The 13,272-nt window shown below is 40.5% G+C and overlaps 1 protein-coding gene across 6 annotated transcripts in view; it reads left to right on the plus strand.

The window, feature by feature from the left end:
* scube1 (signal peptide, CUB domain, EGF-like 1) overlaps positions 1-13,272 on the plus strand; it is a 104,053-nt gene that overhangs the window by 16,161 nt on the left and 74,620 nt on the right. For all 6 annotated transcript variants that reach the window (XM_046378523.1, XM_046378524.1, XM_046378528.1 and 3 more), the window contains one exon: positions 7,953-8,078. In XM_046378523.1, the coding sequence (XP_046234479.1) occupies positions 7,953-8,078 (126 nt within the window). The remainder of the gene's footprint in view (positions 1-7,952; positions 8,079-13,272) is intronic.

The following is a 13,272-nucleotide window of genomic DNA, read 5'->3' on the forward strand; positions in this document are numbered from 1 at the left end:
CGAGAGAGAGAAGCGGCAGACAATTACTAGGCCATTGTCTGCCTGGCGTCTGTACCTTCGTCATCAGTCAGCCCCTCTCCTCACTGGCTAGCCACAGACACACACACACACACACACACACCTTTATTCACACACTCACACAAATGGAGTCCACCCAGCACAGTTTCTGTCTGTGCACCTCCCTTTCTCTCCTGTCTCTGTCTGCCTCTTTCCATGCTCAGACTCAGTGGAGCAGGTCAGATTCATTGAGGCTCAGGCTTTATATATAGATACAGTGACCTCATGCCAGCATCTCCTAAGCCGCTTCCTTTCCAGTCTTTGACGGATGATGTCTGGTGCTGCGGGGTGGAAATGTCAGTCAGGAAAAGCTCACAGGGAGGAAAGAAATTCCCTGCAGTCTGGTACTGACTGGCAAAAAGACTGTGACTTTATATCGTAACACACACATATTGCACTCTGTCTGACTCCGATTTGCCTTGACGTTATAACCAGGCAGTTGCTCTGTGACTTGTTTATGAAAAAGCAGCCAAGCGCACTCTTAATCTTGGTAATGGAATATGACGTACTGTAATTAAATATATATTTATATATATATTGTTTGCTCCGTTGTTCCATGTTATAAATAAGGTCAAGTTGTTATTTCAGGACACAATCAAGTAGAAGTTGAAGTCTGACTGCTTTTATGTACACTCAAAGCCTAGCTGCACCTTGGATTCATCACTAAGGCCTGATTTTTGCTGATTTTCTTAAGCATCCATTGTTGAAAGTTTAACTCAAGCATACAGCCATATGGGGCAGCCTTGCAAGTGCCTGGTGATTCCTCCAGGGGTTACCTCACCTCTCGCCCGTTGTCAGCTTGGATAGGAACCAGCTCCCCCGCGACCCTGCATGGGTAAGCAAGTATAGAAAATGGACCGATGGATGGATGGATGGATACAGCCATATGGCTCTTTTTTGTGGTATGGTCAAAAGCACAGGTACGTCCTGGTAACATTAATACAGGCTTCACTCCATTTAACTGTTCAGTATGCTGTGGCAGTGAGCTACCATGCACAACACCAGGCACTCGAACAGGAAAATCTAAATATAGTGGAGCCATTTTTGATTTTAATAAACAAACCTGATATGACATGTCAAAATTTTCTTGTTATTGAATGAAATTGACTAAAATTGACTGAGACTACTGTCAAGAGGACACACAGAGAAGGTGTTAAATTTTTCATAAGTCATTCCAATGAACAAATATTTTCACAACAACATGGGCTGAAGCATCTGAAGATCAACTGTAACTGTGAAAGGCAGTACACTGTGTGTTTATTAGAGCTTGTTTACTATCTGGAAAGCTTTTTCTCTTTGGCAGCTTGGGTAAGCTAAGCCCATGGACACACAGCCAAATACCAACATATGCAGGACTTCTGCATTGCCTGCATCTTGACATTGCAGGAAAAACACAGGTGCAACAAATACCATTAATGAGGGCTCCAAGCCATTTTTCAAATGAACTGTGCATATACCCATGTATTTATAATGATGTTAATATACATGCAGCCAGCATGCACAGTACCCTGGAAAAACATATTAATGTAATGTGGCCATTGTTAATCTTAAATATAACTCTGCTTTTCCTCTCAATTAACAGCAAATAAAATTAGCTAACATGTCAGAAAGCAAATGCGCACATTAGAACTTTCAGCAGACACAGAGCAAAATTGAACAGCAGCTGTTAGCTGTTAGCTGTTAGCAGCCAGCCTCAAAAATCCTGATTGGAGCACCCTTAGTCTAACATATGCCACTTGCCTACTGAAAAATCACCAGATTCTGAGCATGTTGTTTCTAACCATGTAACATTCACTCTTTTAGCTCTGCTTTGGTCTCCATCAACTCCAAAGAAAAATATGTGGCTCTTTAGTTGCTAAATGTTCCATTTTCTTCACCAGCTATTTGCGTGTTTATTGTGTGTTGTTTGGTGCTGACCAGGTATGTGTAGACTGGGTTCGTCAGTCCTTTTTTTTTTTCTGGGAGCAGCGTTGATAGGAATTTTGAGACTGAACCATGCAGTAAATATGCTGTAAAGCCAAAACTATGAGCAAACAAAGACTAAATAGCTCTGTAAAGCGGTGGAGTTGGGTGATAAATATGTGTGGGTTTGTGACCGTGAGTGACCCCGTCACATTACATGTAGTCATGTGATTTAATGCTAATATGCAGATATAATTTAGTGGGGCTGTAAATGCAGAGATTTTGCATGTTTTCTGGTACTAATTACAAACGTTGTCTACTTGGTGATTGTTCTACGCCCACCCCTGTTCCTCCTCCTAACCCCACTGTTCTGTTTCACACTTGTTTACTTTGTTTGATCTATGGTCTTTTGCATAATGCTTCCCTCATCAAAGAGATGAAGTTTATCACCATTTACTGGAAACTAATCTGGTGTCATTTTAATGTATGCAAGACAAATGTGCGGGTGATCAGATAATGGCTGCAGAGATTTAAAAACCGAGTGCCATATGTGGTATCAAGTTGGGCTTGGGTAACATTTTATGCTTTTATATTAATGTAATTGCATAATCATATTGTAAATGTGTTGATGACAGTCCCTCTGTATGGCATTTAATGTATTAAATTTAGCTCACAGAAATCTGAAGACACTGTATGAAATGCAAGCAGCATCCCCTCCTCTGCACTCCTCTCCTCTTCTCTCCCTTTCTCTACTCCCTCTGCTTCTCAGCACGTCTGTGCATTCGGGGGGTGCAGGGTCGGTGAAGGCGCCTAATTCACTTGATGAGACGTGGAGCATAAACATTTCCCCGGCAATTAGAAAACGTGCGCGTGTGAGCGGAAGCGGCGGCCGGTCCAAAGCTGTCGGTGCACGGCTGTCAGATGTCAACAACAGCTCAGGGGCAGGAAGTGGCACTGTTTGGGGCCAAGTAGAGCCTACGAAGCACCTTCCTCCTCCCTCTACCAACCTCTTCCACCTCCGCTTAATCTCTCTGTCACACATACTCACATTGCAAAACCTTCATTTCATTCTTTCCACCACCTCAGCAGCTTATTTATTTGCATGTCCTACTTGTGCTTTAAATTAGGGTTTTGCTCGAATGCTTTTGTGTGACTGACTTGATCTCTAAACCTCTAACTAATCAGAATCAGGGGGTCTTTGAGAGTGCACTGTTTGAAAAATCATCACCTCTTTACTCTTTATGGTAGATTTTTCAACCCATCTTTGTGTGAAGAGTTTGAAGCAAGTGTGAGAAACATGTTTGCCTTAAGATGCGGTCAGACAACACACCAGATGAACTCAATTGATTTGAGTAATGCAGAGTGCGGAGTCTCAGAAGTGAGAGGAAGTGATGGATCCTCAGCTTTGTTAGCAATAGTAAGAATCAGTCAACCTGTGAAAAGTAAGTATAAGTCTTTTGGGAGCACGTTTTAAAAAAGTTTAATCGGCCAGTGAAAATAGGGAGGAGCACAAGTAATCTCCTGTTTGAAGCATCTGGTGTTACATAGCCAAAGCTCATGAGCACTTAGCTTTAGTTGTGCATTCCTTTCAAATTTTCAGTTACTATTTTCAGTCAGTATGCTGTACATCGATCAGCTACAACATTAACACCACTCACAGGTGAAGTGAATAACATTAATCATCTGTTTACAATGCAATGTTCTGCAGGGAAACCTTGGGTTCTCATGGATGTTCTTTGACACACACCACCTGCCTAACATTACAGACCAAATACATGTAAACGTGTTTTTGAAAAATGCTGTAGAAATACATTTTATTTATTAATATTATTATTAAGGGGGAACACCCCCTTACCTGGTTGCATTATGGGAAATGTAGGATGCAGAGTTTTTGGAATTTTACTTAGGGACTAAGACATGACTCAACAATAAGGATTGGAATAGTGTTTTCAAATTTGGCCAACTGAGTGTGAATGTAGTTTGTGTCTGCCTGTTGAAGTGATTCAGGAACCAATTAATCACCTGCTGCTTTTTATTCACCCTCAGTGGTGAGGCGCATTCCCCCTCCCTCATGCTCCTGTAGTTCTAGTCTTTACCTTCTCTCTTCATCTCTGACAGATGAAAAGCAGAGCACATAGGAAGCGCCACATTGTGCTGAACCACGCCATTTGAGCTGGCAGCACAGCAAAGTGTCCAAACAACCTTTCCCCAAACAGTCGCCCACTCCAGCTCACCCTAATTGGTTGCAAATGCCTCTTAGGATGAGCCGGTGATGGCTGTGAGGAGTTTGCATAAACAATGGTCCTGCTCTTCAATTCCATTATAATTGATTTTGCTTTATTGGTCATTTTGTATGTTTGCTATACCCGTAAGTTTAATTCTGGCTGTTAATTAAAGCTGTTTTAGTTATTTGTGAACCATTTGAACGAGACTCCAGTAGTTTTTAAAGCAAAGATTTGTTACTGATCTTCTCATCTAAGACTTGTGAGTGTACGTGGATGCGAGTATTCCTTTAAAACCCAAACATGCGAGAGTGGTCGTCGAAGTACAGAGACAGGGTCCCTTTGTCAGAGATCAGACAGACAGAATTAAAATGTGTTGATGTGTGTTGGCCTGCATGATTGGCTTCCGGTAAACATGTCTGTGGCGCTTCATGCTACAGAATGTGGCATTGATTTGGCTTTTGTCATGATGGTTTCTAACCAAGTTAAGCCTCTCAGATGAGGATCTTTTCATGTTTATGTCCGCCTTCCTTTGGACTCTTCAAAGCCGTCATACTCCAGCCAAAATCACAATGTTAATCAGCTGAAGGGAAGTGTTTTGTGTTTTGCGGATAGAACGTCTATGTGAACGGTGTGGTCGACGGCTGTTTGATGATCTCTGTGTGTTGTTTTTTAAGCGCATTTGCAATTGTGTGAGTGAATTCATTTGTAAATCCTCACGTCTGTACTTGTGGTATGTGAGTCAGTTTGTACGTGTGTGTTGTTTTGCGTGTGTGTGATTACATTTGCATGTGCTCTGGTGTTGGTGCCTGTGCGTGCTCTACGTTTGAGTGTTTGTATATGCTCAGTGTCCAGGTCTGGGTTATGTCCACATGCAGGATGTTGAGGCTGAGAGCTGTGTGTGTGTGTATGTGTGTGTGTGTGTTGCCCATCACTGCTGTGTGCCAGCATCTCAAATCCTGCTTGGAGCCATCGACCTCCACCCATCAATCAAACCTGGCAACCTGAGTCACTGACAGTTTTAGACCACTTCCTGAGAAACCCCACGATCCAGACAGTCTGGACTTATATGGAAGACTGATATTGGAGTTGAAAAAAATAAAAAGTCATCAAGTGCTATTCTGTTGGAATTCAAGTTTGATTTAAGTGCCACACACACTATTTCTACATAGAACTCATTTATTTTGCCGGCTCTCTTCAGGAGAAACCATAATTGCTGCCTGGAGTATGTTCATTGGTAATGTTTTTTAAAATAAAAGAAAAGTTCTGTGTTCTTGTACACCACAGATTTGGTAGCAAGGTTGTGGTTGTTGGTTACCATACGAAGACCACTAAAACACTTCCAGAACACTTAAACACTTTGATATAAATATTTCAAAATTAAACATGTCTTCTGTTGTGCTTAATTTACATATTGACTTTTTTGTACCTGCCTTAAAATAACCATTAAAACTTTAATCATTCTTTGGTGGCAAAAAGCAAATGGTGGAAAACAATAGAAATCCATGTTGGGGTGGGGTACAGAGAACAGAGCGGTACGGAGCATGGGACCACCAGGAAACCAGAATCATCCCCCGTCTGTGAATTTCCCCAGTGCATGTCTCATCTTATCTTAATAATGTAGACATCCCAACACATGGCAAGTTTGCAGCCACATAACATTATTACAGTATTATTTCACTTAGTAAATGTATAGTGAAGTCTCTCCATATTAGACACTCTTCTACTGCTGAAATAAAGGGCTTGCCTACATGTACTTATGATGTGGATAAAAGATGTAATTTGGGTGGTATTATTATTTTCTCCAAAAATGCATATACAACCAAAGGTTCAGTCGTTTTTGGTTTAGTAATGCTTTTATCCAGGCTAGCAGCATGTATGTCTGTCTATTGCTTAGTCCACCACTTTAATCCAGATTCAAGTATCTCAGCCCTAGTGGCTGTTGAGATATACAGCATGGTTATAGAGTTTTTGGTTCCATGCCATTGCTCCAAAACCCCAGTAGTCCAAAAAATGTCCCACTGGACGGAAAGTCCATTTATCTGACATGGTGACATCTTTTTAAAGAGGGTATTTGTCATCATTGACTTCAGTCTCAGAATATCTTCATTCATATCAGTCGTCAAACCATTGGACTAATTGAAGGACAGTCAGAGAGAAAGTCCGACTGACAGACAGGCAGGCGAACAGCCAAATAAGCCAGCAGGTATGTAAGTGGAACGTTGACAGACAGCAGCCACGGCATAAAGTGAAATAAGAGGAGGCAGAAAGGGAGAGATTTTGGGAGACAGGGAGTACGTGAAGGATGGGTCATTGAACACGGGGGACACACTATAGAATGAAATGCCTCAAGTTACTTTGTGTCAATCAAACTGACATCCTATTTGGAACAAAGAGGAGACAGAGAATGAGATGGTACCATACCTGCACTGTGTTGTCCTCAGTATAGAGGGAGGAGGAACCCGAGGCGGATGTGGGCTGGGGTCTTCCTCGCTGCCTGGCAGATCTCCTGCTGTTCACACGGAGGGGGAGGACTGTTTGTTTAAATGGCTCTGCATGGCAACCACTTGTGAGCAGCTCCTGTGAAAGCCTCCGCTGGCTCGGCATGGAGGTGGGAGGTGGTGGGGACGAGGGTGCGGTCATCTCCTTTCTTACCCCTCACCCCAATGACCTCTCCTTACCCCTTAACAGTGATGCTAATAAATTAATTGGGCTCTAGAAAAGTAATCCATCTGAACAAAACAGGCATCATCATCATCATCATCATCATCACCATCATTTGTTTGGATGCAGTAACCTGTTGCTGCTGTTTTAGTCACCTCTCTCCCCTTCCACTTTCATATTGTATTAATACTGTCATCTGCAATCTTGATTCTACAAATCTAGACCATTAACTCAGTTTTTCCTCAATAGTCTCCTAATTACTGCTAATTACTAGTAAATAAGGAACCTGTTGTACCTCAATTATGATCTTAATGTCCTTTTCTTAGTATGAGTCTCATAAGGTAGTAATTCAGTAATAAGTGTCAAATTACTAGTGAGTTAGCAAGACCTCACTTTAGAATTGGGGACATATTCTGAGTTAGACTTTAGAGTTACAATTTATGATGATCTGTGTTATTTGGACAGTATTAACACTTAGTAGTAGTTTTGTGGTTTGTTACAATATTTGACCTTGTGGGGCCCATACTGAACAAAGCCTTTTAGGGTTTGTAATTCATTTACACCAGCTTTCTTACTTACTGTTAATACACAGTCATTATGAGGTTACTGAGTGACATGAGTCTTAATTAATGGCTTAGTAGTTGTGGAATATGGTCATACAGAATAAGGGTTTTAAAATAACATAATAATAGACATAACATGACAATAAAAAGCCTGTATGCTACCATATGCATGCTAATAATAATAATAATTAATAGTTAATATTTGTTCTATAACCAAAGTGCATCAACAGCTCTGAATTCCACCAAACATCCATAAGAACAACAAAAAAAGAATGTGTCCAGTGATTGACAGGAAGGACTGTGTAACATTATGCACTGCTGACAAGAAAACATTCAATAAATCACAAACTTTGACCACACCAGTTACAGTTTTATGTTTGCAATGATGGATGATCTCTCTCTGGAACAACAAGAACTGCTCAGGAATGAATACCAGCAAATAGCAAAAGGAGAGAGGAAAACAGGCTTGTGTTACTTCCCATGACCACCTAAACTACTGAAACAAAGAAGTTCCACTAACATAAGCACCACTTTTCTCTTTCAGACATGGATGAGTGTGAGAACGACTACAACGGGGGATGTGTCCATGAATGCATCAACATACCTGGAAACTACAGATGCACCTGCTATGATGGTTTCATGCTGGCCCATGATGGACACAACTGCCTGGGTAAGAACAGTCTTTGTTCTACCCTGACTTTTAATCAGTCTTAAAGTAAATATTAAAAAAATACCTACAAAGGGTAGAAAAAAAGTGTATCCTCAGGGTTGGGCTGCCAGGAACCCTCACACATATCCCACACAGAAACTTAAAAACAACCATTTCATTTTTAGAGCTATGACATTGGGAAATTAATGGGAGAAATTACTGGAATACAGCTGGGCCGTGTATCAGTGTGCAAAAATGTGGTCAATTAGTTACAAAGGTCAGTGGTAGTGTTTAAAATATAAATTCCTAAATATTGAATTGTCAAAGTGTACTGAAGTAGCAGGTCATATGACATTGGTATGCTGTGCTTTAGTTAAATAAAAGTGATAAATGGAGTCGCAAGAACAATATTTACAGTCATACCTTGCAATGTTTGATTTGAAAGAGAACATATTTTGATTGTAAACAACTATTCTGTCAACCCACCCTGCTCTCTCATCTCTTTGTATGGCTGTATTTCTGAATACTGTTGTGGATTTGAGTTTAAGTTTTTTGATCCTTTGATGCTGCTGTAGCTGGTCAGCGTGGTAGTAGTGTTGCAGAATGAATTAGCAATATGAAGTCAGAAGCTATTAGTATATTTTCACAGAGCACAGAAAGTATTACCGTTTTGGTGATGCTAATATTGCTGCATTAATGGCAATTATAACTATTTGCTAGCATCAAGCTAATAAATTAAGAACCAGTTATTTATTCACAGATAAAATTGAAATCAATCAAATCAAAAATCCATTCAGGATCAATTGAAATTCATTAAGCTTGCATTGCACCCGCAAAGACGTAATAGAACAGTTGGCACCAATCAATTTTGAACGCAGCGGCTAGTGGGGAAGCACCAGCACTTGGCTGGCTGGAGCAGTTGTATGTATGTATGTAAGCTCATGGTGTATCTGCTCAGTCAGTCATGGATGGCCCCATCTGTCAGAATATTCAGACTGCCGCGAAAATCGAGTGATGGCATCAACGAATGGCAGAGTCTTTGATTTTTATGTCTGCCTTCATGTGGCATCGTGGGATTTTGTCTTGATGGTCAGTGGGATCAAAATCCAAAGAAATGAGGCATATTGGCACGCTTCATTTGTTTTCAAAAATATTAAAGACTTCTTAAAAGAGGATTTTAAAACTTATGTGAAGTCTTTGTCTGTGCGTTTAAATACAAATCTATTCTTAATGTGAATGGGCGATTGTTGGGTGTGTGTGCGTTCATCCATCTGATGTAACATATTGTGAAAAGATATGTCTGTCTGTCTGTGCTTAAGAGACTATGCTTCCTATGCTTATGTTCCTGTCTGTGTGTGTGTCCCTGTATCTCATAAGCCCGTCTGGCTCATCTTGTCTTTCTCTGGAGAGTCCCTCTATCATCGTTGGAGGGTTTCCATGATTTGTGCAGTTTTGGGCTTGTTTCTTTGCACTGTTGGGAGGGCGCTCAGGGTTGGAGAGTTCTCCTACAGATATCTGGCTGTGCTTTATTACTGACAGATCCAGCCCATTTAGCCCCAGTGCTGTATTATTGACTTAGTGTCAGCCAGACTAATGTTTTTTCTATCCCGAGCAACACGTAGTTCTGCACGGATGTGTTCAAACACATTTCGCCCTGCCAGTCCTCCGCTGCTGACTGACGAGAGCTAAACAGAATCAGAAACATGAAAAAAAAAAAAACAAGGAAACGAAAACACAAACGCTGATTCTGGATGCCCGTGTGTCATTGGTGGGATATGTTTTGGCATTTGTAAGTGTTGTAGCTCATTCTTTGAGCCTTTGGAGAGATTGAGTGAGAGATTGAGTGCTAATAGCAGCAGCCAGCAGCACAGAGTAGCTGCTGAGTTGTGGATTCACCTCACAGGAATGACTTTCCGACAGCTGACATAAAGCAGAGTTAAAGACGCCTTGCCATCAGAATTCCGATTTTCCTCTATGCACAAACAAAGACGTTAAATGAAAACACTGTTCAACATCGATGCCCTTGCTAAGGTTCCAACATGCCTCTGTGGTCTCTGTTGGATGAGTAATGTTTGGCCACACTAATAAAGTTATCTTTTACAGAAGTTAAACTGTCATTAGTCACAAAGTTGATGAAAACAACACTTTTCTTCACCACAATTCCACTGCCAAAAGGAGGAAATGTTAAGCAACCGGTACATTTGTGTTTTAACTTCCAGATTTAATTTGGCACGTTAATAGCCATCTTGTCAAATGAAAAGATATCATTCACTGATAATGTTTTATTTTATGTGAAGACATTATTCTTACCGACAGAGTTGTATTTTCTTAGCTTTTGCCACTGTTCATTCCCGTCACTGTGGCCTTCTGCACATTGGCTTATTTTGGGAATGCAGACGTGGGGTCGGTGTCGGAAACAGCAGCAATCAATTTAATCCAACGGATTTATTGAATTGAAAGTGAAAATAAAGTTCAGTAATATAGAGCTAATATTTCAGGTTTAGACTTAGGTCCTTTTTTTGGTTCTTTGCACTGTATATACATTAATTAGAGAATTTAAATCGGTTAAACCAGGAGCTAATATGTCAGTAAAGTAATCGTGACACAATTATGTCAAATATGGATGTAAATACCAGCCAACAAATGTATGCCCTGATAAGAGAGCACACTCGGTTATAATTGCAATCTTCAAGTACTGTATTCCGAGAATAATTTATTTTTGACGCCTTTCACAGGGGATGCATGACCCAGCAGTTACCGACAGAGATAATGGAGATCGTCGATGATTTCAAATTTTTGTACTGTACAAAGAAGTTCATAACCTGTACTTTCTGCACACCTGAGAGCAAGAGAGGATAAGATATAGTTTCTCTGAAAGTGTAAAAATCCACACTGTTGACAGCATGTTTCGGTCTGCACTGCATGGTTCTACCCAGGGGCAGCAATTTGACATTAAGAGCACACAGTAACATGCTGTGCTTCTTCTTCTTCTTCTTTGTCTTTACATCATGGCTCACCACATCTTAGCCTTTCTTACCCTTAGGTGTGTATAAACTACAACTTCTTTTTAAAATACAACAATGTGGAATCATTGGTTGTCTTAGCAGCATCAGCCGCATAAAGCAGGTCGTTATTTGTTATTGGTATCGGCTGAAAAAAAATCCAAATCATGGATCCCTACCTCCAATGACAGAGATCCACGGTCTGTAAGAATCCAATACTCGATAGTTTATCTGAAGCTAATATCAGATCTCAGCTAGACAAATCAAGAAGACGTCTTTCAAAGTCTCTCTTGTTCCAGTTTCTCTTTATATCTTTCTTTGCACCATTTCCTGCTGAAACATTATATCAGCTTTTGTTTTTCATTGTGCTTTTTGTGCCCATTTTGTCATTTTTGAAGTACATTACGAAGGTATGGACACTGGAAAAACTGTGAATCTATACTTTATGCCTTCATAAATTCCTGATGAACAATATTGTTTTTGTAACATCCAACAAAAAACAGAAATTAGCCACTTATTGAAAAAATTTTTTAGACAGACGTTATGGGTTTTCCTGTTTACTTCCATAAAGTTTGAGTTTATTTTGTTATGCCAGCATCTAGTGGTCATTAAAGGAAGTACAGTTTAAGACATAACCACATGAGCTTTATCTGTGGTGGTTGCCTCAGTACCACACAGTGAAGTAAACTGTGATCCTACAGAGACATGATGGCAACAGCTATAAAAATGAAACCCAGGCTGTTAAAGAAAGTTGAGAAAAAGGCAGTTTTCCATGTTGGAGCAGTGGATTGAATGGAAGGTGTCTGTTTAATGGTGTCTGACAGTGTTTTGTGTTGTTTATTTCCTGCTGGCTTGTCTGTAAATTGGCCCTGACTGTCTACAGCAGTTAGCTCACTGGTTAGCTGCTGTGTCGTTTCATGTGTTGTGGTTAAATGAAGCAGAGGGATTGAGGTTAGAGGGATTTCACCACACGTGTTTGTGCCACTAATTCAAACGATACCAACTGAGTCATGTGAGAACTGTCATCACCTGCTCTTTACGGCCCGGCGGGAGGAAGCCAGGCCGCGTCTGACTTTAACCCGGAGACTTGCTTTATTGGACGCTGACTGGATGCGGCCTTAATGAACTGCCTGCTAATTAAAAGCGGGTTACTGAGTTCAAACGAGGCAGTAAAGCGTGAAATCAGATCTGTGTGATCACAGTCAAAGCCAGTATGCGACTCTTCTTCTGTTTTCTTTTAGTTTATTTGTACCTTCCTTTTAATTGTATTTCCTTTCAGTCTTTATTTTCCTCTTTGCTAATTTCTCATCTGGTGTTGCTCATTCCTTCCCCTCTTGTCATTCCTGAGGTTCAGTTTTAATCACTGCTTCATTCTTTTCTCTGTTTCTTTTTTCTTTGCTTAGTTGACATTTTAGCGTTTCCTTCTTATCCGTTCATTTTCTCCATTGGCTCCTCTTTTCCACTCCTCCTCTCCTTTTGTTTTTTACCCCCTCTTTCCCCTAATTTTCTCAATTTTTCTCTTGTCTCTCTTCCCTTCCTCTTGCTCTCTTCCCTTCTGTTTACTTTACTTCATTCCCTCTCTTCGTACTTTCCTTTCAGTCCTGTCTTTTGTCCCTTTCTCGTCCTCTCCCAGTATTTCCTTTCTTATCTCGTTCTGTCTTGTTCCTCTCTTCTCTCGTCCTCTCAGGCAGCGGTGACAGGGTGTCACTGGACTCACTCTCACTCTATTACTCTATCCTTTTTCTTTCTCTCGTTCCCCTTTCTTCCATTGTCTCCTTGTCTCTCCCTCCGACACAGACTTTTACTGTCTCTCATTGCCTGCCATGCTACACCTATTTTTCCATCTATTTCTTTCTGTGTATTTGTCTTTTTTCCTTCTTTCTCTCTCCTTTTTTTTTTCTACCTCAGATTCTTCCCGTCCGTCTGCTGACCTTGTGCTAACTTTCATTTAATTACCTTAATAGCTGTCTGGTGTCCTTTTCCCTTTTTCTTCGTCCCTTCCCATCATTTTATAAATGTATTTGTCAGACACATCGCTGAATGTTTTTCCTATAGACCTTCAACTGTGAGTCAGCGTTTATGAATGATATATACACGTAATTATTAACCTATTTAGTGACATGTTAACTCTCTGGGCTTGCTGACAGTTGTTTCAAATTATTTGTGGGGTAAAAACCATACAATTATAATTTTTCCCCTAATCCTGGAATTTA

This window comes from Scatophagus argus, chromosome 22, assembly GCF_020382885.2.
Source record: "Scatophagus argus isolate fScaArg1 chromosome 22, fScaArg1.pri, whole genome shotgun sequence".
Taxonomy (NCBI): domain Eukaryota; kingdom Metazoa; phylum Chordata; class Actinopteri; family Scatophagidae; genus Scatophagus; species Scatophagus argus.